Source organism: Sylvia atricapilla, chromosome 21, assembly GCF_009819655.1.
Source record: "Sylvia atricapilla isolate bSylAtr1 chromosome 21, bSylAtr1.pri, whole genome shotgun sequence".
Classification (NCBI taxonomy): domain Eukaryota; kingdom Metazoa; phylum Chordata; class Aves; order Passeriformes; family Sylviidae; genus Sylvia; species Sylvia atricapilla.
In genome coordinates, this window is record NC_089160.1 from 110,378 (window position 1) to 131,380 (window position 21,003).

Here is a 21,003-nt window from a genome sequence, read left to right on the forward strand (position 1 = left end):
CCGTACTGGGTTAGACTGTACAGACACACAGACGGACACGCAGATGGGTATACAAACCGATGTGGGTCTGTACGGACACACATACGCATGCTGGGTGCATAGACAGACACACAGACACATGTAGAGAAAGGCATGGAAACGTCCGTAAGTGTGCACGTGTGCATAGAGGCATGGGCATGCACTCACATGCACGTGTACAGGTGTGCACACACCTACCTGCACTGGAACACATGCACAGGCAGACCTATGTGCACACATACCTCCACACGTACACATGTGTACACAGCTGTGCTTTGTATTTCTGTGTGTCCATAGCACACAGCAATACACGCACACATGCACCTATGTACATCCACAGGTGTGCAGACCTGTGGACACATACACACACAAGCACATGGACACACTTCCTGTGCACATACACAATCATACACATGCACACACACAGAGCATACACTGCATATGCCTGCAAGCACAGGTGCAGGCAGACACGTGTACATCATACATATGTGCAGCCACACAGGTGCACCAGCAGCATTTAGGCACAGTGGCCTCCTGGAGATCGCAGCACACCTCATCCTGGGGACCCCTTTGGGCAGGTGGGGACTAATTGGGAGCTGTGTCAGACTCTGCAGCTGTTGAGGGATGGGAAAGAAACTTTGAGGCTGGCAGGAAAGGGAGGGGTTAGAGTTGACATCACCCCATCCAACAGCAAACACTCATGGAAAAAATAAAAGTGCTGAAACATCCCCATGGAACCTGGGTCAGCAATAACAGATGGGGTTGGACCCCAAGCAAGAGGAGACCCTGGCAAGAGTCATGAGCTATGGAGAAACAGCATCTAAGTGACGGTGACCCCAGGCTCTGGTGCCAAGGATGATTAATGTCACCTCTACCTCGCTGCTCAAAGAATGGAAATTTTGTTCCAGCACTGCAAACAGGGTACCATATCCAGCACAGGCACGTTTGCTTGCAGACACCTACCCACAATAGCCCTGACAGAGAAATGCCTTGGCCATGGTGACAGACAGCCCGAGGAGACCTGGCTCACTGCCCCTCCATGGTCTCTTGGACTTGCCCCATACAGAGGAATGTGGGGCATCTCTTGTTCCCATGCCCATGGAGGCAGCTGCCTGCAGCCCCATGTGGTCTCCTCTGCACTAGGGCAGGTCAATGGTCCAGGGGAGGCACTTCTCATAGACCCTACTTGAACCAGCTGGGATTTACTCCCACACCTACCCCCTCCAGTGAAAGCACAAGGGCAGTTGTGCAGGGATATAGCCATAGGGGCACCCTGAGGACGATGCAAAAACAGGCAAAGATGGTCTTTAGCAAAATCAATCAATTTATTTATTCACAGTCAAGCAATAAATAGAGGAAAGTCAGGCAGCAGGGGTGCTGAGAGCAGGACTGACCCTTCTGGGAACAGGGACATGCCAGGAACCCAGCAGAGCCCAAGGCCTGTGTGACAGCAAGAGTGCAAGAAGGTAGAGAGACATCTGCAACGGGAGTCTGATCTCTGGGACAGAACAAGCCCTGAGCCCTGCCAGAGGGCAAGCCAAGGAGCTGAAGAACAAGTGTGTTGGAAGAAACAGCAGACAGAGCCCAGCACAGGCAGCTGACTTGGCCTCTGGCAGTGGAAGCAGAGATGGCAGCTCAGGTTCCTCCAGTTTTTCACAGCCCTTCCAGAGCAGAACTGCAGGGGAGGAGAGAGGCTTCCTCTCCAGCCCAAATTCTCAGCCTGGTGCAACGCCTCAGCAGCTGAGACTAGATAGGGATGAGGTGCATGTGAGTTGGGAAGGAATGCCACAAGCAGGGTCACATCAGATCCTGACACCACCATTGTGTCAAATGCAGAGCACAGAGACACCTGGACTTATCCTCTCTGCCCTGGTTCCACTGGGAGACTCCCAGTCACCTCCTAAGAGCTTCCTACTCCAGTGTAGTGACACAGCTCATCTCTGAGAACATCAGGCCAAGCCCCCCTGCCCACCAAAACCAGGCAGCAGCCATGGGGGCTGCAGGAAGGACAGATGCCATGGGGCAACCACCCCAGCACAGGTTCCTGCCTTTAAAAATCCACAATTTACATAAAACTGTCATTGTAAAACCTCCCCACTGAGCAGCACTGCATGGGGAGGGGAGATGAGCCAAGTGAGCCCCAGGCAGAGCAAGATAAACCCTAAAGTCCAGATCTGCAGGAAGAGGCAGAGCCCAGGGGTGATGTGCTGGGGCAGTAGAAATTACCGGCAAGTGCAGGACTCTGCAATCATATTCTCGTACTCCTTGTACAGTATGCCTCCATTGCGCTCAATCATGAGGACACTGATGGGGCTGTAGCGGTAGGGCACACAGGAGGGCCGGGGCACATTGGCATCCACAAGCTGATGAACAAAGCTCTGCACCACAGCATGGTTGGGTGCATGGTAGTCATAGCGGAGAAGGTGGGGACAGGTGCCCTTGCAGTACCGTGGGTTGTAGCGGTGAGGAGCGATGATCCAGTGGTCCCAGCCCAGTTGTGCAAAACTGACAGGGAAGGGGCGGAGGGAACAGTCACTCTTCTCCCCTCCCTGCTCCCGCAGGTAGTTGGGCAGGTCATGAGCCAATGTCCGTGTATCACGTCGGTGTCGGTGGGGCTCTGCTGCTGGAGGTGCTAACCCTGCCTGGGTATCATTAAGATAAAGAAGGAGGAAAGGATGGCCAGGGGCCACTGGGGCATCATGGCTTCCTGCTCGGCCAGCACGCACACAGACATGCCGCAGTGCCAGGCTCCCCACGCTGCTGTTCCCCAGCACCATGTAAGGAGTGACATCAACTTCGGCCCAGCCATGGCGGGGAGGGCAGTAGGGCTGAGCATCACCCTGGGTGTCTCGCCAGCTACCACCAGCTCCAGAGCGCAGAGGAGGCGACTGTGGGCCAGTGACAGACTGGGCAGGTAGACCACAGTGGCTCTGAGGAGGTGCTCGGCTTCTGGCTGGCCCTCCAGGTGGTAGGTGAGGGCCTGCAAGTACCAGCGACCTGCAGAGAAGCAGCGACCAGAACCCCCTTAGCATAGTGCAGGAGGCACTGTGCAGCAGCTCTTTCTCTCATGGTGCTGCCACAGCCACACACAGCACAGCAGAGCCTGTAACAACCATCTTCCCCAGCTCAAGGCAGAAGCTGCAGCAAGCAGAAGCCATGTACCAAGGCTTGCTGGTGGCATGAAGGGCAAAGAGAGTGTGTAACATTTCCCATCCTCTGCACCAACACCACTAGCCTGGCACAGCATCAGGCAGGGTGGGAAGGAGAGAAGGGCACACAAGGGCACACAAGCAATGCACTTGCCCCTTTCACCCCTGGGGTAGAGCCTTGGACTCCTGCCAAGCGGAACCCCACGGCCAAGATCAACCCCAGCCAGGACACTGTAGAGTGGGGGAAGGAAGCAGGCAAGAGACCTTGCCTTCAGAGTTCAAGCCACCCTGCTAGCTCTACTAAGCCCCCATACCATCCTTAATGTCCACCAGTTCCTTACCTGTCCAGGGCTGACCCCCATGAGAACTGGCCTGGACCAGGCGGATAGTGTTGGTGCCAAGGCTGCGGCTGCGGCGGGGTCGGCCTTCACGGTCAGCAGCACGCCGGTACAGATTCAGCATGTAACGCAAGGGCTGTCCACTGGCTGGCCCCACTTGCCAGCCTGGGCTGCCTGGAGCCCGTGGCTGCAGAGCCTGCAGGAGGGGCAGGGTGGGGACAGCAGGCAGGGAGCCAAGGGGCAGTGGGGACTGGCTTGCAGCCTGGGAAAAGGGCACAACAAGGAGGAGGAGGAGGCTAGTGAAAGGGTAGGGCATAGCCATGATAGGTGAGTGTGTGTTTGGGGAGGGAGCAGGTAAGTGGGACAAAGCGGGGATAGCCAGCAGAAGAATTAGGGAGAACCTGCAGTCATGCTTCTCCCCACTTGAGAGGCAGAGCTGACTGCAGGTGCCAGTAAAAGGATCCCAGGGTGCTTCCAGCTCCTATCAAAACAGGACAACCACACTAGCTGCTTCAGCTTGGCACAGAAACAAAAAGGTGGGGAAAATCTGTATGCAAAAAAGGGTACAAATTCCAGACTAAAACCCAGACCAGGAGCAAAGCTAGCCCAACAAAGCCTAGCTGTGGGGGCTGTAAAGGTGCTGGGGTAGGGGAGTGGGGTGAAGTGGGGTGGGAGAACCAGCTCACTCAGCCCACCTGCTCCTAGCTCAGCCTCCTCCTACAAGGTAGGAGGTGCCTGCCCCGGCCCATTTTAAAGGCATGGACTCAATCAGGTTTTAAAGAGGCAGGAGCTCCCTGCGTGCCGGGTGAATGGGGCCAGCCAGAGCCTGAGTGGATGCTTTCATGTGGTGAAAGTTCCTCCAGCTCCCTCCACCCTGTGCTGACTCTCCAGCAGTGGCTCAGCACCTTTGTGCCCATTGCTGCAAGCTGGTCTGCACTGGCCCAATGAAGCACAGACCCTGGAGTTCTGCTCTCCAACAGCCCTGCAGCACAGCCAGGCTGCCCAGTGCCTTACTCTGTCCAGCTGGCACTAAGGCACATGGGTAAGCACAGTGACTCTGAGCCCAGCAGTGCTAAGTATGTCTGGGTAAGCTAGCAGTGCCCCACTGTAGGCGTCATCCTGCCGTCACCATCAGTGTGCCCACAACTTTGCCTACCTTGACTAGTTTCCAGGTCTTTTTGCCAGCACTCGCTCAAACACCGTGTGCATGATGCCCACCCTCTCGTGGGCATGGGCCATTCGAGGCACTTTCCATACTGGGGACAGTGACTTCATGTGCTTGCCTGGGAAAGGCCCTCTGGGCACACTACAGTGTGGTGTGGGGAGCTGCAGACAGTGCCACCTCCAGTTCCTGGTGTTGCGCCCAGACCCACAATTCACAGTTGCTCTCCTGCTGGGATGGAAACGGCCAGGGGGTGAGCACGCTGGTTGGCAATCACTGGTGCAGGCATAAGGGACATGGGGAGGGCAGAGGAGGTTGTACTGATGTCTGCTGCCCACCCTTCCTGATGCCAGCTGGGCACAATGCTAAGGGCTGGTAGGGCTGTGTGTGAGTGTGTGTTGCTAAATGTGCTGTGGGGCCATGTGATGAGCCAGGGCTCATCAAGAGCCCTCTCGCCTGGCCAGGCAGCCCTGGTTACTCATTTGGGAAAGCACACAAGGGGCAGACGAACCAGTGGAGGCTGGGGAAAGTCCGGGCATGGCAGCAGCCAGCATGGGGGGGGGGGGGGGGGGGGCATGACAAGACAAGTAGGAAAGCCATAAGGGAGAGCAGGAGATTTGGGTCAGGGATGGTGGATATGTCAAGGCTGTATGGGGTGGGGTGGGGAGACAACATGCATGTCTTCTGGGTAGGCTCCAGCACTACAAATAGCCCAGGTACCACTCCACCCTGCACCCTGTGACACTGGCTGTACTGGGCTGCCTGCGGCTGGGCTGCACAAGGAGCAGGCAGAGCTCAAGGCAGGTGCTTGTGGACCAGCAACTATCAAGAAAAACTTAAGACCCTTCCAGCACTAGGAATGAACAAACCTAGGGTGGCTCACTAGCCTGGCACTGCAATCCGACCCTCCCAGGCCATGGCAGGCAACTGGAGGCCGCAGGCGCTGCTTGCAGAGCAGAGTTTTCCAGGTTTGCTGTGCTGTCTGGAAAGACGATGAGTAAGAGAGCTGTGGCCCCAGGCGGGAAGGGGAGGAGCAGGACTCTCGGGCTCCCCCGGGAATCCTTGCCGATCCACTCCCACCATCCCCGGCTGCCATCCTCCGCCTCCTCCCCGTGCCTTAATTTCCCCCAAGCGGCACAGCTGCCTCTCCTGGGCCTAGCAGGGAAAAGACGAAGGTGAAGAACAGCCCAGCTGCCATGCACGCCCTAAGGTGCCCGGCAGGATATGGACGGGTGGGGACTGGCTTGGGTAGGTCAGACAGGAGCCAGCAACATGTGCTGGCCTGCAGGCAGTGGAGCTTGGGGCACCAGTGTGACTTCGTGGTGGGGAGCCGGTGGGGCTACATCATCCTAGTGCCACTCCCTCGCACCGTGTGAGTGCTTGTCAAATTGCCACCGTGCCAGGCTAAGATGTGCCAAGCAGGCCCTATTGGTGTGGGTTCCTGGTGGCACCATACTGTGCTGAACCAAACTGGGTCGTTTTGAGCTGAACTGTGCGTGGTCAAGCTAAGTCAACCCAGGCCAGGCTCTGCTAAACTGAACTGTTCCAGCCCTGCTTGTCCAAGTCAACTAAGCTGAACTGCACTGAACAAAATTGAGCCAGGCCAAGTGGAGCTAAGCCAGATGAGGCCTCTGGTTGTTCTGCTATGTAACAAACTTAACTTTGCCTTGTGTCATGTTGAGCTGAGCTGAGCCAAGCCAGAATGTGCCAACCCAGCTGAACTGCACTGAGGCATGCCAGGCTGAGCCATGCTGAGCCAGTTAACCCATGCTGCCCCCCATGCCATCCCACCGGAGCTGAGCAGTGCTGTGTCGTGCTACACTGAGGTCTGTCCACCTTCCATATCATGCCATGCTGGGCTGAAGCTGGACTGAATTGAAACGTGCCGGCTGGGCTGTACCAAGCTGAGCCAAGCAGTTCACTTCAGGTCCCTGGGCTAAAGGATGGCATGCCAAGCTACTGAGTAGAAAGGTGCTGTGCCATTGTGTGCAAACCATGCCATGAGCTGTGCTGAGCCGTGCCGTGCCGAACCGGCCGCCGCCGTCCCCCCGCGCCTCATTGGCGGTGGCGGAGCAGTCCCGGTGCGGACCGGCCCCGCCCCGCACTCGCCCCGCGCCGCTGAGCCCGGGCGGGCGGGGGTGTCATTTCCTCCACAGCTCGGGGCCGGGCCGGGATGGGGCTGTAGTTTAGCCGCCATGGAGCGGGCCGAGGGCCGGCCCGGCGCCCTCAGTACGTGCATGTGCGCTGCAGGGGGGCGCGCCCTGGGGCTTCACGCTGCGCGGCGGGCTAGAGCACGGCGAGCCCCTCATCGTCTCCAAGGTAGGCACCGCCGGCACGGTCCCGCGTGGGCTCTGCGGCATCCCCCCGCGAGGGCCTCCCGCCCGTGCGGGGCGAGGGAGATGGGAGGACACTCGGGCGCGGCGGCGTCGGGGCTGCGGGGAAGCCCCGGCCGGGAGGTCTTGTGTCCTGGCGCGGCGGGAAGAGGGCGGCCACTCGCACCCACGATCCCCGCGACCCTCCACTTATAACCGCGGGGAAGAGTGAGAGCAAGAGGGGCGGAGGGACAGCCCAGGCCCGGCGGCAGGAAGAAATTCCTCTGGCACATCCGTTGGGCTGGCGTCGGGGGCGGCCCCCACGTCTCCCTCACGTCTTTCCCGGTCCTGTCCCATGGACCGTAGCCGGGGGAGGTCAGACCCCTGTGTGCCCATCCGTCGGTACCGCGCCCATGGGCACCCCGGGCACCGGGTTCTGCGGGGACGTTTAGGGCCACAGTGAGGGAGCCGGAGTCCGAACCGTCATGCCCCGGCACCCCTGGAAGGCAGGGGCAGGACCGAGCCCAGGGTTGGCTCCGGCGTGTGATGCCGAGCGGAGCCCGGTCGCAGCCGGTAGTGAATGCAGAGGGTGACCCCTGCGGCCCCGACGTCTCGCTACACAGAGGGTCGCCGATTCCCGCGGCCCTCGCCAGCGCATCGCCCCGCGTGGAGACTCGCGGGGAGACCCGCAGGGAGCCAGGCAGCGGCCAGGGGAACTCCAGCAGCCTCCCCTCCACGGAGCCCGGACGGGGCCCTCTCGCCGGAACGATTTGGCCGCCTGCCCGCCCGGTGTCACCGTCTGCTGAGCCGGGGGTGCGGCGGGTCGGGCTGGCGGCCCCGGGGCTGCTCCCTGCCTCGAGCCGGACTGGCTGCGCCCCCGGGCCGTTCCACGCCCTCGGCGGGACGCGGGCAGCGCAGTCTGGCTGGGGGAGCTGGAAAAGTGGCTCCGGCCCCAGCCCTGCGCCCTAAGGTGGCACTACCGGCGAGTGGGAGAGCCGGGCGCCGAGGAAGTAACTGCCCGCTTCCCGACTCGCTGCCGGCCTTCGAGGTGGTGCGTCCCCGTGGCTCCGCCGGTTGCCAGAGGAGGGGATGGGAGAGCCCGGGGATGTATGTTCCTCACCACCTTTGATCAGGAGGTTGGCTTGCGGGTCGCGGGGTGTCGGTCCCCGCGCTCCCACGGACACGCCATCAACCGCATGTGCTCGGCAGACAAAAGGGGTTTGTTCTAGCGCTCTGTGCATTCAGGGGAGGGTCCCCCGGGGCCACTGCTCCGCTGCTGCGGCCGGCCGAGGTGTGTGCGGAGAGGGGGCGACCTCCGCCTGTGGCGGGGGAGGCGCGGGCCGGAAAGGGGAAGGGCGTCCCCGTACTCGGTGACAGGTTTGGCCTCTGAGACCACTCCGGGCGGGATCCCTTCCTGTAGCAGAGTCCCACGGCAGTGCTCACACGCGCTCTTAAGCCTTCCATGGAGCTGCGAACGCCCTCCTGCACAGGCTTCCTTGAGCACGTCGGGGATAAGGAGGGAGGCTGGTGTGGGGCAGGGTGGGCACAGCTCTGGCACTGTTCTGGTTGTGACTCCTAAGACAAGTTTCTCCTGAGACAGGCAGACATTTCCGTGAGCCATCTGGTGCCCCACCATTAGGGCCCAGAGGGAACTCCAGGGATAGTGTTCGGCAAGTGTCCTGGGCTGGCGCAGCCAGGCGGTGGTGTTTGGCTGCCAGTGCTGAGTTCACTGGTAGCAAAGGCAGAACAAGGGGCTGTTTGTGCCGAAATTAGCTCCTGGTGAGTGGTGCCAGGGCTGAGTCTGTCCATCCTGGTGCATGTGATGGCCCAGACACGAGTGCAGACCTGGTGGTGTCCTGCAGCAGTGGGGACACCTTTCACCTCTGATCGTCCCCATGGCTGTGGCAGGCAAGACTGGGAGGGCACGTGGCTGGACAGAGGACTGAGGTGAAGGTGCAGCCTGCCTTGCATGCTCTGCTGGTGCTCAGTGGTGGACAGTAGCACCGCAGGGGGTAAACCCAGGTGCTCCACCTTCTGCCTGGTAGGACTGGGAGCCCTCTCAGGTGGTCAGGGTCCCCTGCCAGGTAGGCAGCCCCATGGCTGACATACGGGTTGAAGGGCAACCTGCCTGCACTGGCAGGCACATTGGGCTGTGCCCAGCCTGGGCATGGCATTGCAATGCTAAGATCCCTGAAAAAATGGGAGATGCTTTTGGCTCTGGGCACAGCTGTACCAGGCAAGACCATGGGGCAGTGGTGCACTGGGCAGGAAGCTGGATGCCCCTGCCTTCCTTCCTCTTAAGGTGACATTTTGTCCAGGGGTAGTGGAGTGCCCCCCAAGCCCTGCCCAGCATTAGGACTGGAAAGTGGTGCCCAGGGGCACGTGCACAATGACTGGCCTGCTAGGAAGCCATGTGTACTCCCTGGCAACTGGGCCTGGCTGCCCTGCAGGTACTGTAAGCAGAGCTCATTCCTTGGCCAGGCCTGGAAGCAACTGAGCAGGAGTGAGGAGCCCATGGGCAGGATTGGTGCAGGAGCCTCAGCATGAGGCCAGGTTAGCTCTGCCCTGTGGGTGGCTATAGGGTCTTGCCACATCCATGCTGGGCATGGGGCACCCCAGGTCCTGCCTTATGCACCTGCATGCTGTGTGCTACTGCCACCACGCAGCAGCAGCAGCTTCCAGTCGCTTGCCAGCCCTGTGGTGTGGACTGGTGATCTCTCGCCATTGCAGTGGCAGGATGGGGAGACGTCAGTGCTGGCAATGGGCACTCGGCTGGCCCAGCTGGGCACTGCCTTGTCCCAGGGCTGCCAGGACTGCACCTATCAGCTAGGCCAGAGGTCTGGGCCGGGTCTCACATGCGGGAAGCACCATGGCCCTATTTTCTCTAAGCACAGCAATATAGGATGCCAGGCTCATTTTTGGCCATGGGTGTTAGGGAGGGTAGGCATGTGCCAGGGCTCAGCATGTCCTCTGCTGTTGTCTCCTCTGGGCACATAGGGTGGGATGGCATCCGTTGGGCATCGAAATCATAACGGGTCCCCTGAAGGCTCTATGTGGGGTTGGAAGCGGCAGCAGGGGCTGGCATCCACGCCAGACAAAGGGCCCTTGTGCTGCTGTGCCTGCAGGGGAATCTGCTGGGATGGGACATTTTTCTTTCTCCCCCCTCCCCGATGCCCTTGCTCAGAAATTCATGTGACCAGACGGAGGGGGGCGAGCCTGGCCCCGCCGATCCCTCTGTGGTGCCTGGAGCTCAGGCACCTTCTCTGAAGCCCTCTTTCTTCTCTGACACACAGTGGGCTGTGGAACATCCCCTGGGATATTCTGGGGACGTGCCCCCTTGACGCCCCTCTCTGTCACCCAGGTCGAGGATGGGGGCAAGGCTGCCCTGTCCCGCCGGCTGCAAGCCAGGTGATGAGCTGGTGAACATCAGCGGGACACCGCTGGACGGATCACGCCAGGAGGCCCTGATTCCTCATCAAGGGCTCCTAACCGCACTCTGAAGATGGTCCGTTCGCAAGGTTGGCAGCACTGTGGAGGGTTCCCAGGGAGGGCCAGTGGGGCTTTATCTGCATGGGGGAACTGGCAGGAATCTGAAGGATGCCCTTGTCTCCAGCTTGGAGGTGCCCCTGCTGGGGCAGGGTGGGGAGCAGCCCTTTTGCTGCTGTCCCCCGCTAAGCGGGGGTTCCCCAGCCAGCAGAGCCAGGGCAGTGCATCGGGCTCGCCACCCCCTCGCTGGGCGGTAATCTCAAGCATGGCCGCTCCCTCTCCCTTCCTGCCTGCCTGCCTCCTGCCTGCCTGCTTGCCTGGGAAAGGAAGGAGAGGCAGGGCTGGGCCTTGCAGTCCCTTCCCCCGCCAGTCCCTCCAACTGCATCCATTCCCTGGCTGCATCCTGACTGACTCCAGCTCCAGCAGCACTCAGGGGCAGGGACGGCGCAAGGGCACTGTCCAAGGGGCAGGGGTCCCACGGGACTCTGCTGGGGCTCAGCATCATCCATGGTGAGTTTGGGGGTTCTGGGAAGCCCCTGTGCTGACCTCACAGCTTGCCACTCTCGTGCAGTCTGTAGTTGCTGTGGCAGCACAGGGCAGTGGGAGATTACAGGAGGTGGCTTCTGACCACATCTGTGCCAATGGCAGTGTGCTAGAGGGACTGGAGACTCCTATGGATGCCATGAGGGGTGGGGACAGGGACCAGCACAGAACCCTTCCTGGAGACATGATATGGCTGATGCTTGCTGCAGATGTTGAGGGACAAAGGAACAAGGGGGAAGTTCAGGCTTGTGGTGGAGGCAGACATGGCCCCAGTGTCCCTTGGTGGAGCCAGCCCAGTCCCAGCAAGGACACTTGCCCCGCTCAGAGCATTGCCTATGGGCTGTGCCGGGGCCATGCCTTTGATCCCCTGTTGATGCGGGTTAAAGGGCATGCTTGCAGTCTGGGGAGCCCTGACCAGCTGGGTGAGCTGTGGGATCCCCTTGCCCAGTGGTGGGTGCTTGCAGGGCTGGACCCTCCTCGCTGCCATCCCCTTTGGGCGAGCACTGGCCTGGGGGGGACAGGAAGCCCGTAGGAAGTGACTTCAGCCCTGGTTTCCTTGGCCTGGCTTCCTCCCCATTCTTGTCCTTTCCTGCTGTTGCTCTTGCAGGAGGAGCGTGCCGGGTCCTCCGGCCCCATTCCTGGCATGTGGCCAAACTTGCCGAAAGCCGCCCAGACGTCCCCACCATGCACTGCTCGGCTGAATGGCTTCAGCCTCTCCTGGCCTCGGGGTGTGATGTCAGGTGAGACCCTGGGTGGAGTTATGAAGACTGTGTAAGGGCAGGGGGAGGGGCAGACGGGACCCCCCTCTTGGCTTGTGGCAGTGGGGGTGGCAGAGGTGCTCTCATACGCTGCTTTGGGCATCCCTCCTCATCCTGCATTACCCTTTCCCCTGGCTGTTTTACTCCCGGCTCCCGGCAGGAAGGGGCGGTGGCTCTGCGGAGAGAGCCAGGAGCTGCTTAGTCCCACTGCCAGAGCTGGGAGGTCTTAAGTGGTTGGACTCACACACAATCCTGTGTTCCCTGTGCCTGCTCCCCTCACCAGTGCCAGGGAACCTTGGTGGTGGCCCACACCAGGGGTGAAGGGCAGGTTGGGGCAGTGCTGCCCTGTGCTCCATTGTCCCAGGGAAGGGTGTATATGTGGGGGTGGGCTCCTTGGATCGTTGTGGAGCTGGATGGGGGGCAGCAGGTGCCTGTAACACTGGCGTGAGGCCAGGCAGCAGCAAGCTGTCCCTGCAGTGGAACCCACTGTCCTGGCACTGCAGCACTGACCGGAGCAGCTCCATTGGGAGCATGGAGAGCCTGGACCATCCCAGCCAGGCCTGCTATGAAGGAGACCCCTCGCCCGTTGACCAGGGCATGTACCACAGCAAGCGAGACTCAGCCTACAGCTCCTTCTCTGCCAGCTCCATTGCCTCTGACCTGCGCCCTCTCTCTCCGTCCTGAAGAGGCCGTGTCCATCGAATCCAGCCTCCAAGGCCCCTGCAAAGCCCCTGACAGGCGCTACCTGACCACAGGGACTGAGCCATCTGCCAGCTGGCACCCTGGAGGCCTGGCGGGCAACCCGTGCCCCCCCAGCCCCCTGTCAGGAGGGGACAGCCTGCGGGCAGCCCCAGCTGGCAGGAGGGACAGGTGCCAGGCGTCAGTGGACATGCTGCATGCCAAGGGCCGATGGATCTCTGACACCTTCCTCTGCCAGCGGGATGGGGAGACGGAAGTAGTGGGCAGGAGGACACTGGCACCATACCCCATGAAGGACTGTCTCTCTGCTGACCAATATTACATGCTGAGCCTCCCGCCCAGACCGATGCCCACCTGAGCCACTCCTGCAAAAGAGCATGGAGTCTGACAGCGAACCGTACCTGGATGACAGCATGCACCAAGTGCCTGATGCCATGACAGCAGGTGACAACCCATTGCTGTCCTCTCTCAAGGGCCACATCGTCACACCGCCACAGTGCTCCAGAGCAGCTGCTGGCCTCCCAGCTCCACTCCGTCCAGCTGGGCACCAACAGTGGGCGAGCCTCGCCAGCACCCAGTGGGCAACGCTGGACCTTGTCCCCGCTGCATCGTGAGGGCAGCCGGAGGGGAACCACAGGGGCTGCCCAGGAGCCCCCACACTGCCCAGAACCTTGCTGCCGCCCACCACAGTGCCACTGCTGCCCTGAGCTGCAGCAAGCCTGCGGGCAGGAGGTGAGGAGGCGAGCCCAGCGCTCAGCACTGAGGGGCGAGTGGAGGAGGAGAGCCGGGGAGGGGCGCGGCGGGCTGGTGCACCTCCCCACCGCTCTGCTCAGATGCGCCGTCGCAGTGACCGCTTTGCACCAGCCTGCGCAATGAGATCCAGCGGCGCAAGGCCCAGCTGCAGAAGAGCCGGGGTCCTGATGCACCTCCACCCGGTGAGGAGCCAGTGGAGGAGACTGAGGAGCCCCCTGAGGGCAGTGTACTGGCAGAGCGACCCCCTGCCTTGCCTGAGTGTCTCAGCCCTGCGCCGAGTGAGGACAGCAGGAATGCTGCCCGCTCGGCAGACAGGGTATCCCCAGCCCTGACCAGTGCTGGCCCCCAAAGGACCCCATCCTCTGAGCAGGTGGTGCCAACAGCCAGGGGCCGCTGGCACTGGTCCCCGGAAAAGAAGCTGCAGCTGCAACACTCGCCCAGCCCAGTGAACTGGAGGGCTACACCCAGGGCCCAGCAACCTGCAGCTCCCCACCACAGGGGCAGTGATGAAGTAGTCCTGCTGCCCTTTGCTGACCGCCGCCGGTTCTTTGAGGAGAGCAGCCGACCAGCACCAGCCTGGCACAGCAAGCTGCCAGCAGGTGAACCTCGTGCCTTCCAGCCCCCTGGCCCTGAGCACCGGGATGTCCGCCGCCTCTCTGTGGACCAGCCCTACAGCCCCCCCTCACCCAGCCGCCCTGGCTCTGCTGGCCCCTATGCTGAGTGCTGCCGGGAGCAGCCCCTCTGTTACAAACCACTAGGGAGGCCAGGGGAGCTGGATTACCTGCGGGGCTTCTCCTACCCCTATGGGGTTCCCCTGCGCCCTGAGCCCTGCCGCTACAGTGGAGGGGACCTGCGCCCACTACCACTGCCCCGTGAACATACCTGCCGCTGTTACCCTGTGCCCTGGGTGCGCTGCCCTGACTGCTGCTGCCCAGCCCCCCCATTCTGGGCGAGAGGAGAGTGATGCCTGGCCCACCCGGAGAGTTTCATCCCGGTGAGTAACACCCTGTGGACTGTGCTGGGGAGGAGCACTGATACTCCCTTGCACCCTGGACCATGACCCTGGGTTGGGGCATGGGGTACTGTGCCCCCATTTGCTCTGCAGACCTCCTGCATGCCTTCTGTGCCTAAATGGGGATGGAGACAGAGGTGCTGGGGTATAGATTTCACGCTGCCTTCCTCCACATACAGGACTTTTCTCAGGATGAGTGGGAACCACCTGCAATAACCAGGAAAGTCAGCCAGTCTGTCAGGTGAGCCCATGCCAGGGGACATCGTGCTGGGATGTGTGTGCCACTAAATGGGGACCTCCACCAGGGGGATATGCAGACTGCCATGATTTTTGATTGGGGATGTACAAAGTGTCTCCTGTTCAGCCTTGGCCATCCTTGGCATGGTGCTGTTGGAGGTGGGAGTGGGCACATTGGGCAAGGGGGGTGTGAGGAGGTGTCCACAGCAAAAGTGGTCCCTCCTTACCCTTCCCAGAGATCTGGGCCATCTCTGGGGGCCTGTGCCAGCAGATGAGCCTGGGCTTCTCTCACCAGTGTGACTGGATTACTAGCTGGGGTAGATGAGGCAGGGCATGAAGTGGGCCTGAACTGCCAGATGGGTGGCTGTGTGTGGGAGGACGGGTACCTCCTTCTCTTTCTAGTGAGCTCTCCCGCTACCCACTGGTTTTCCCAAGGCCTTGGCGCATTCCACACCTGTCTTGAGAGCACCGAGCCAGAGTGGCCACCCTGCTACCGGGCCACATCCACGCATGACCTCTTGTGGGATAGTGACCGCCTGGCCCACACCCCTGAGAGCCCCCTGGATCCGCTGCACCGCCCACTACGGGGCAGAGCCTTTTCTGAGAGCCACCTCAACCTGGAACCTGCCGGCCCCTGGGGCCGTGACCAGAAGGACTTTTTCCGTGCCAAGCTGGACCCTCCCAGCATCCCCAAAAAGAAGGGCCCCCACCCTCCCCGCCCACCTCCGCCCAACTGGGAGAAGTACAGGCAGCGCCAGGCATCCCAACACCCACCAGATGGTGCTGGGCATGGCTCTGCCTTCTCTGCTGTCCCAATGCCAATCCGCAGCATTGCTGAGGCAGTGAGGGAACAGTCGCAGAGCCTCACTGGGGAGCAGAAAGGCCAGTCCTGGGGGCACACTGCTTGCCCCTCTGCTCGTGGCCTGGCCTCGACCTGAGCCCCCTAGATCACTCCGCAGGACGTCCTGGACCTGATGCTGCCAATGCTGAGATTTGCAGGTAAGTAGTGCCATCGCATGGGGGTGGGAGCGAGGAAAGCAGGCACAGCCAGGACACACGAGGGAGGGGGCTTTTTGTGGGCCCTTGTACCCTGTATCAGAGCATCCTAATCCACTCCTTGGAGCATCTTCTGGGTTTTTTTGGTGGGAGTTTTGCACTGTGGGGTGTCCCTGACCTCTTCCCCTAGCATGGCTGTAGCCCTGAGTGTCTCTGCCCCCATGGGTGGGCAGGGTAGCTGACGTGCCCTGGGGTGTGTTTGCAGGGTGTCAGGAACAGGGGAGAAGCGGACAAAAATGAAGCAGTCCTGGGAGATGGAGGAGCAGCCTCAAAGGCTCATTCAGAGCCAGGAGCATGGCGGTGCCAGTCCCCGTGGGTGGGTGAGTGCTCCCTGTCCCTGCATTGTGGCTCTGGCCCCTGCCCTGCTGGAGGCACTCAAGCCCAGTTCTGGGGCAAGTGGAGGGGGCCAGCTGCCAGGGCAGCTGGCCGCAGTCCCGCTGCATGGACTCCGAGGGACGGCTGTTGGACGTGGCTGTCAGAGACCATTCCCTGGCTGGTGTCCTGCCCCCCTTGGCTTCCCCTGGCACCACCACTGAGGTGATGGGGTGAGCTGCCGGTGGCAGGGGAGCGACAGGCCTGGCGGAAGTGTCTACAGCAGGACTGGCACTTGGAGTCCCTGGCACAGGACAGGTAAGGTTGGCATGGCACTGGGCCCCATGCCAAGGGCAGGCTGACACCCCCAGTGCTTATCGCTGTATTTCTGTCTCCCCAGGCAAGTTTTTTGAGCCCATCTCGCCGTCTCCCAGGGGTGGTGCCTGCTCCAGTTCCTTTTCAGTGCACTATGGTGTTGCAGTGGGCAAAGCTGAGCCACTCAACAAGGTAAAGGCACTGCCGGAGGTAGTGGAGGGGAGCTCGGAGGATGAGGAGGAAGAGGTGGATCGTGAGCTGGTGGAAAAGAAGGTACAGGCACTGCTGGGGCAATTTATTCATGGTTCCCCACTGCCCTGCTATGCGCTCATGGAGACTGGGGCCATTTCTGGATGCTCACAGGGACTGAGGCATCATTGGTTGCTCCTGGGAGCTGGGGACATCACCAGGCACTCATGGGCACAGGGGATATTGCTGGATGCTTGCAGGGGCGAGGAACATTGCCGTATACTCACATGGGGCTGGGACATTGCGAGATGTCTGCAAGGACCAGAAGCATTGTCAGGTGCTTGTAGGACCTGGGAGTCTCCACCAGATGCACGTGGGGACCAGCAGCATCTCCAGATGCGATGCCCGCAGGGACTGGCAGCATCCATTATGTGCACATGGAGTCTGAGACATTGATAGATTCTTGTGGGGGGCTGGGAATTGCCAGTAGCTCATGGGAGCCAGGGGTACTGCAAGGTTCTTGTGTACTGTGGGCCCCAGCACAGCACCCCTACACCTGATCCCATGGGGAGTGGCCCCAGTTACTTCTGACCCCTTTGCTCTGGCAGCTGCAGCTGATCGAGAGCCTGAGCCGCAAGCTGGTGGTGCTGCAGGAGGCACAACGGGGGCTGCAGGAGGACATTAGTGCCAATGGGGCACTAGGTGAGGATGTGGCTACCCGCCTGCAAGCCCTCTGCACCCAGGGGAGTTCGACAAGTACCGCCTCTTCGTGGGCGACCTGGACAAAGTGGTCAACCTCTTGCTCTCCCTCTCGGGGCGCCTGGCCCGGGTGGAAACTGCGCTGGGCAGCCTGGGGCCGCACGCCCCTGCTGAGGACCAAGGTGGCATGGGGGAGGGGACCCTCACCTATGAGATTTTGGGCTGTGGGATACCCTGCCAATGCCAGCTTTCTTGCCCACAGCTGGCCCTGCGAGAGAAGCAGCGGCTGCTGGTGGCGCAGCTGGAGGATGCCAAAGAGCTGAAGGAGCACGTGGGGCGGCGGGAGGAGGCAGTGGGTGCCATGGTGGCGCGGTACCTGCCCGCTGAGCACCTCCAGGACTACCAGCACTTTGTCAAGATGAAGTCGGCCCTCATCGCTGAGCAGCGGGAGCTGGAAGAGAAGATCAAGCTGGGCCAGGAGCAGCTCAGATGCCTGCGTGAGAGCCTTGGCCAGGCCTCCAAGGACTGCTAGCCCCCTACTCAACTCATCGCCGGGATCCTGCCTGTGATCCCAGCTTGCTGCCAAAGCGGATTCAGCCCCTTGTGGCTCTCCCTGTGTCTGTCCATTCGTCCAGCCCTGCCTTTTATTTATTTTTCTGATTTACTAAGCAGGGGAGAGGTTGCCAGTCCAGGTGCTGACAGACTGTTGTGCCACAGAGCTGTCATGGGCTCTGGCCACTCAGTAGCCTGTGGCCCAGCAAGACCAGATGGATGGATGCTACCACCACTCTCATGGGTCTTTCTGTGCCCATGAGGTCCCTCCAACTTGTCCTGGACACCAGTGACTGTCTGGTATCTGGTGCTGTACCACGTGCCTAAACACTCCCTTAGCTACTATTCATGCAGCACCTGAAAGGGTTAAACCATGCACACCCTCTGTCACGTCTGTTTTTCCAGCTCTGTCCATCTGTCCGGTGGGAGCTGAAGGAATTTCAGCCTCAGCATCCTCTTCCTTCCCCATTGTGTCAGAAACAATGGTCCCAGCCAGCGGGTTGTTAACCCACTCCCTGCTGGCTGAGGGACCACAGGGGGTGAGGTGAGTACCGGTAGGTGCTGTGTACCTGTGTCTTGGGATGGTACCCTTCCAGGGCACGGGATTCTGGGACCAGTACACTGAGGCCTGCAGCTACTCTCTGTCACCAGTGCTGTGAGTATGGAGACAACTGGACCTCATCCAGCCCTCAGCTGTAGCTTCTAGCTCAACACTAGGAGCAATTAATAGAGGAAAACCACATTGAGGACAAAATGGGATACCTGACTCTTTTTTCATGCTGCAACAGCACAAATAGCACTTAGATACCACCCCCGCCACTGTCCACCTGTCTCCATGGCATGAGCAGGTGCCTTCATACTGATTTTGCACAGGGGTTTAAATACAACCAGGTGGAGTTTGAGGCAGGGATTTGAGGAAGCAGTTGGGCTGCAGCACTTTGGGATGGCTCCATAACTGGACAAGCCAGCCCAGGGTTCAGGCAGCATCCATGCCTGCCTGTGTGCTCCAGCAGCAGCCCCCCTGTGTTGCTACCCCTCCTTTGGGCTACCCTTAGCCTTTTAAACACTACGCCCCACACCTACCTGGCTGTACTGTGGGATACTGCCTGCAGAAATGGGGTCTTCTACATTCCCTCCATCTCAGCCACCCTCAGGATCATTGCCAGGACCAAAGACTGCACCCCCCTGGGGGCCATGCTGCTCTCATGGTGGGGTTTCAACAGCCCTGCACAGGGCCCTGTGCGGGAGAAGCTGCCAGTGCCTGCATATTGCTGCATGCCATTGTAATCTCTAACAGTAAAGCAGCAGCAGGAGCTGCACATCTGTCCCAGTGTTGTTTTGCATGGTTTGTCCCTTTGCCCCAACAAGTGGCACTGGAGCGGGGAGGGGGTAGTTGCTCCAGCTGAGATGAACCGAGGCTTGGCAAGCCCTTAGGAGCTGAATACCCCCGTAGCACAGGGGTGTGCAGCTGTGGGCAGGGCGTCTTCTACTCACAGCGCTCCTAGGCTGCGTTGGGGCACGGGTCACAGCGCTTGGGTAGCGGATACAATGTTTTCCCGGCCAATCTGCCGGGGCATAGTTGCCTGAGCTCTGGGGCAGCCCCGGGGAGGGAGGGCCGTGCCCGGGAGGGTGTCGCCGTGCTGCCCCTGCTGAGCCTATTGCAGGGTGCCCCGAATGACCGCGGTAGGGGTCAATGGTAGGGTGGTGCCCAGTGCTTCCCTGGGGGCTCCTCGCCGGGAGCACCGGGCCCCCGCGCTCGCCGTCACAGCCCGGGGCAGCGCAGGGGCGGCGTCGGCCGCTGGGCGGCGCCAGTGCTCGGGCGGAGCGCGCGCGTGCAGGTGGGTGTGGGAGCGCAGGTGTGCGCGGGCACGCGCACGGGGGTGGGCAGGGGCGCGCGGCGGCGTGCGCGAGCACAGGTGTTGGGACGGGACGCCGGCGATGCTCCAGTGTGAGTCCGCGCATTTGAGCACATGTGCACGGGGCCAGCGTGGGTTTGGGCGAGTGCACAGTGGGACGCGCATGGGAGCGTGTCGGCGAGTGGCCGGAAGCATTCGAACGTATGGCTGTGCAGGGGATACGGCCATATGCACGTCAGTGCACACAAGTGGACACATGTACTCACAGGTGGATGTGTGAACGTGCATTTAAGTGCACACAGCTGAACTCTTACATGGATGAATGCATGCAAAGGCCTGTGATCATACATGTTCACATAGTTGAACACATGCCACGTATGTGAGCGCGAGCATGCAGGGCACAGCCCCACGAGCTGCTGCTCACAAGCACGAGTGGTGAGTGACTGCACGTGCAGGTGAACACACACACGGGGGGACTTGTCCTGTGTCTGATGTGCACATGTGAATGCATGCGCATGTGTGCGCACATGCAAGTGAGCCAATGCCCACATGGGTGAATGCACGCGCATGCGTGTAAGTGTGAATTCTTAGGGCTACTTGTGCAAGCCCTTGCAAATGGATAACTTCAGGTGCAGGGAAACTGTGCCCCATGACCCATTCAAAGCCTCATTGTCCCTTCATGCAGCTCCAGCTGCTGCCATGTAGGACTGTCAGCCCAATGCATGGCAGCATGGCCAGGTTGCTTGGTACAGGGGCCCTCACTACTGGATGTGGCCATGGGATGGGGTGCCTTGGAGATCCTTTTGTGTGTCCCCAGAGGAGATGCAGGCTAGCAGGCCCATCGTAGTATTCAGGGTCCTCAGTCTCCCAGAGTTGCAAACAGAACCCACAAAGATGGGGTAGCCCCTGTCTGTCTGTCAGTGTGTCTGTCTCCCTGTTGCAATGATCTCTCCATTTTCCAGATCCCAGATCTGTCCCATAATATCCCACACATCTGAGGTACGATGAGGACATGGCAGGTAGTGATGGTTTAATGAGAGATTCCCTGCCACATGTGGGAGGTGGGGAATCCTGGAGCATATAAGTCCAAACCCCATAGTAGGTGCCCATTACTCCCAGTCCATTACATCCCAGAAGGAAAGTCATGCATTGGGAAGGGACAAGAGAGCCCTCCCTGTCCCTCTGCTGGACAGCATGGCCAGCAGGAAGGAAGGGATAGAGAGCTCTGCCAGCAAGGAGAGCCCAGAGCAGCAGTGGGTGAGAGATGAGCACAGGGTCCCATGGGACTCTGTGTGATGGAAAGTGAGGCCAGACCCTTTCTCTCTAGAATTAGGCTATTTGGTGGCACGCCCCCCCTCCTCCCCCCCGTGTGCATGTGTGTGTGCTCCAACACACACTCTGGAGCATGTTTATGCAATCACACCTCTGGGGCTATCTGCATGCATGCACACCACAGAATCACAGAAGGGTTTGGGTTGGGAGACATTGAAAGACATTCTGTCCACGCCCCCTGCCATGGGCAGGGACATCTTCCAGGGATGCCAGGTTGCTCCAAAC

At 60.5% G+C, this 21,003-nt stretch overlaps 2 protein-coding genes across 2 annotated transcripts; one reads left to right on the forward strand and one right to left on the reverse strand.

Annotated features, from left to right (window-relative positions):
- Positions 1 to 1,324: 1,324 nt before the first annotated feature.
- BMP15 (bone morphogenetic protein 15) lies at positions 1,325 to 4,214 on the reverse strand. Its single transcript, XM_066333747.1, is given in 3 exon segments — positions 1,325 to 2,839; positions 2,842 to 3,015; positions 3,509 to 4,214. Coding segments are annotated over 3 exon segments (1,092 nt in total). The 5' UTR covers positions 3,828 to 4,214; the 3' UTR covers positions 1,325 to 2,240.
- Positions 4,215 to 6,862: 2,648 nt separating this feature from the next.
- On the forward strand, positions 6,863 to 18,917 carry SHROOM4 (shroom family member 4). Its single transcript, XM_066333788.1, is given in 31 exon segments — positions 6,863 to 6,887; positions 6,890 to 6,907; positions 6,910 to 6,986; positions 10,341 to 10,382; positions 10,384 to 10,497; positions 10,796 to 10,861; positions 10,863 to 10,975; positions 11,616 to 11,628; positions 11,630 to 11,748; positions 12,270 to 12,426; positions 12,428 to 12,796; positions 12,798 to 12,947; positions 12,949 to 13,192; positions 13,195 to 13,320; positions 13,323 to 13,655; positions 13,658 to 13,716; positions 13,718 to 14,155; positions 14,157 to 14,205; positions 14,402 to 14,471; positions 14,870 to 14,903; positions 14,905 to 15,386; positions 15,388 to 15,430; positions 15,432 to 15,466; positions 15,729 to 15,838; positions 15,841 to 15,878; positions 15,880 to 15,918; positions 15,920 to 16,066; positions 16,068 to 16,158; positions 16,236 to 16,423; positions 16,948 to 17,074; positions 17,077 to 18,917. Coding segments are annotated over 31 exon segments (4,410 nt in total). The 3' UTR covers positions 17,571 to 18,917.
- The last annotated feature ends 2,086 nt before the right edge of the window (positions 18,918 to 21,003 follow it).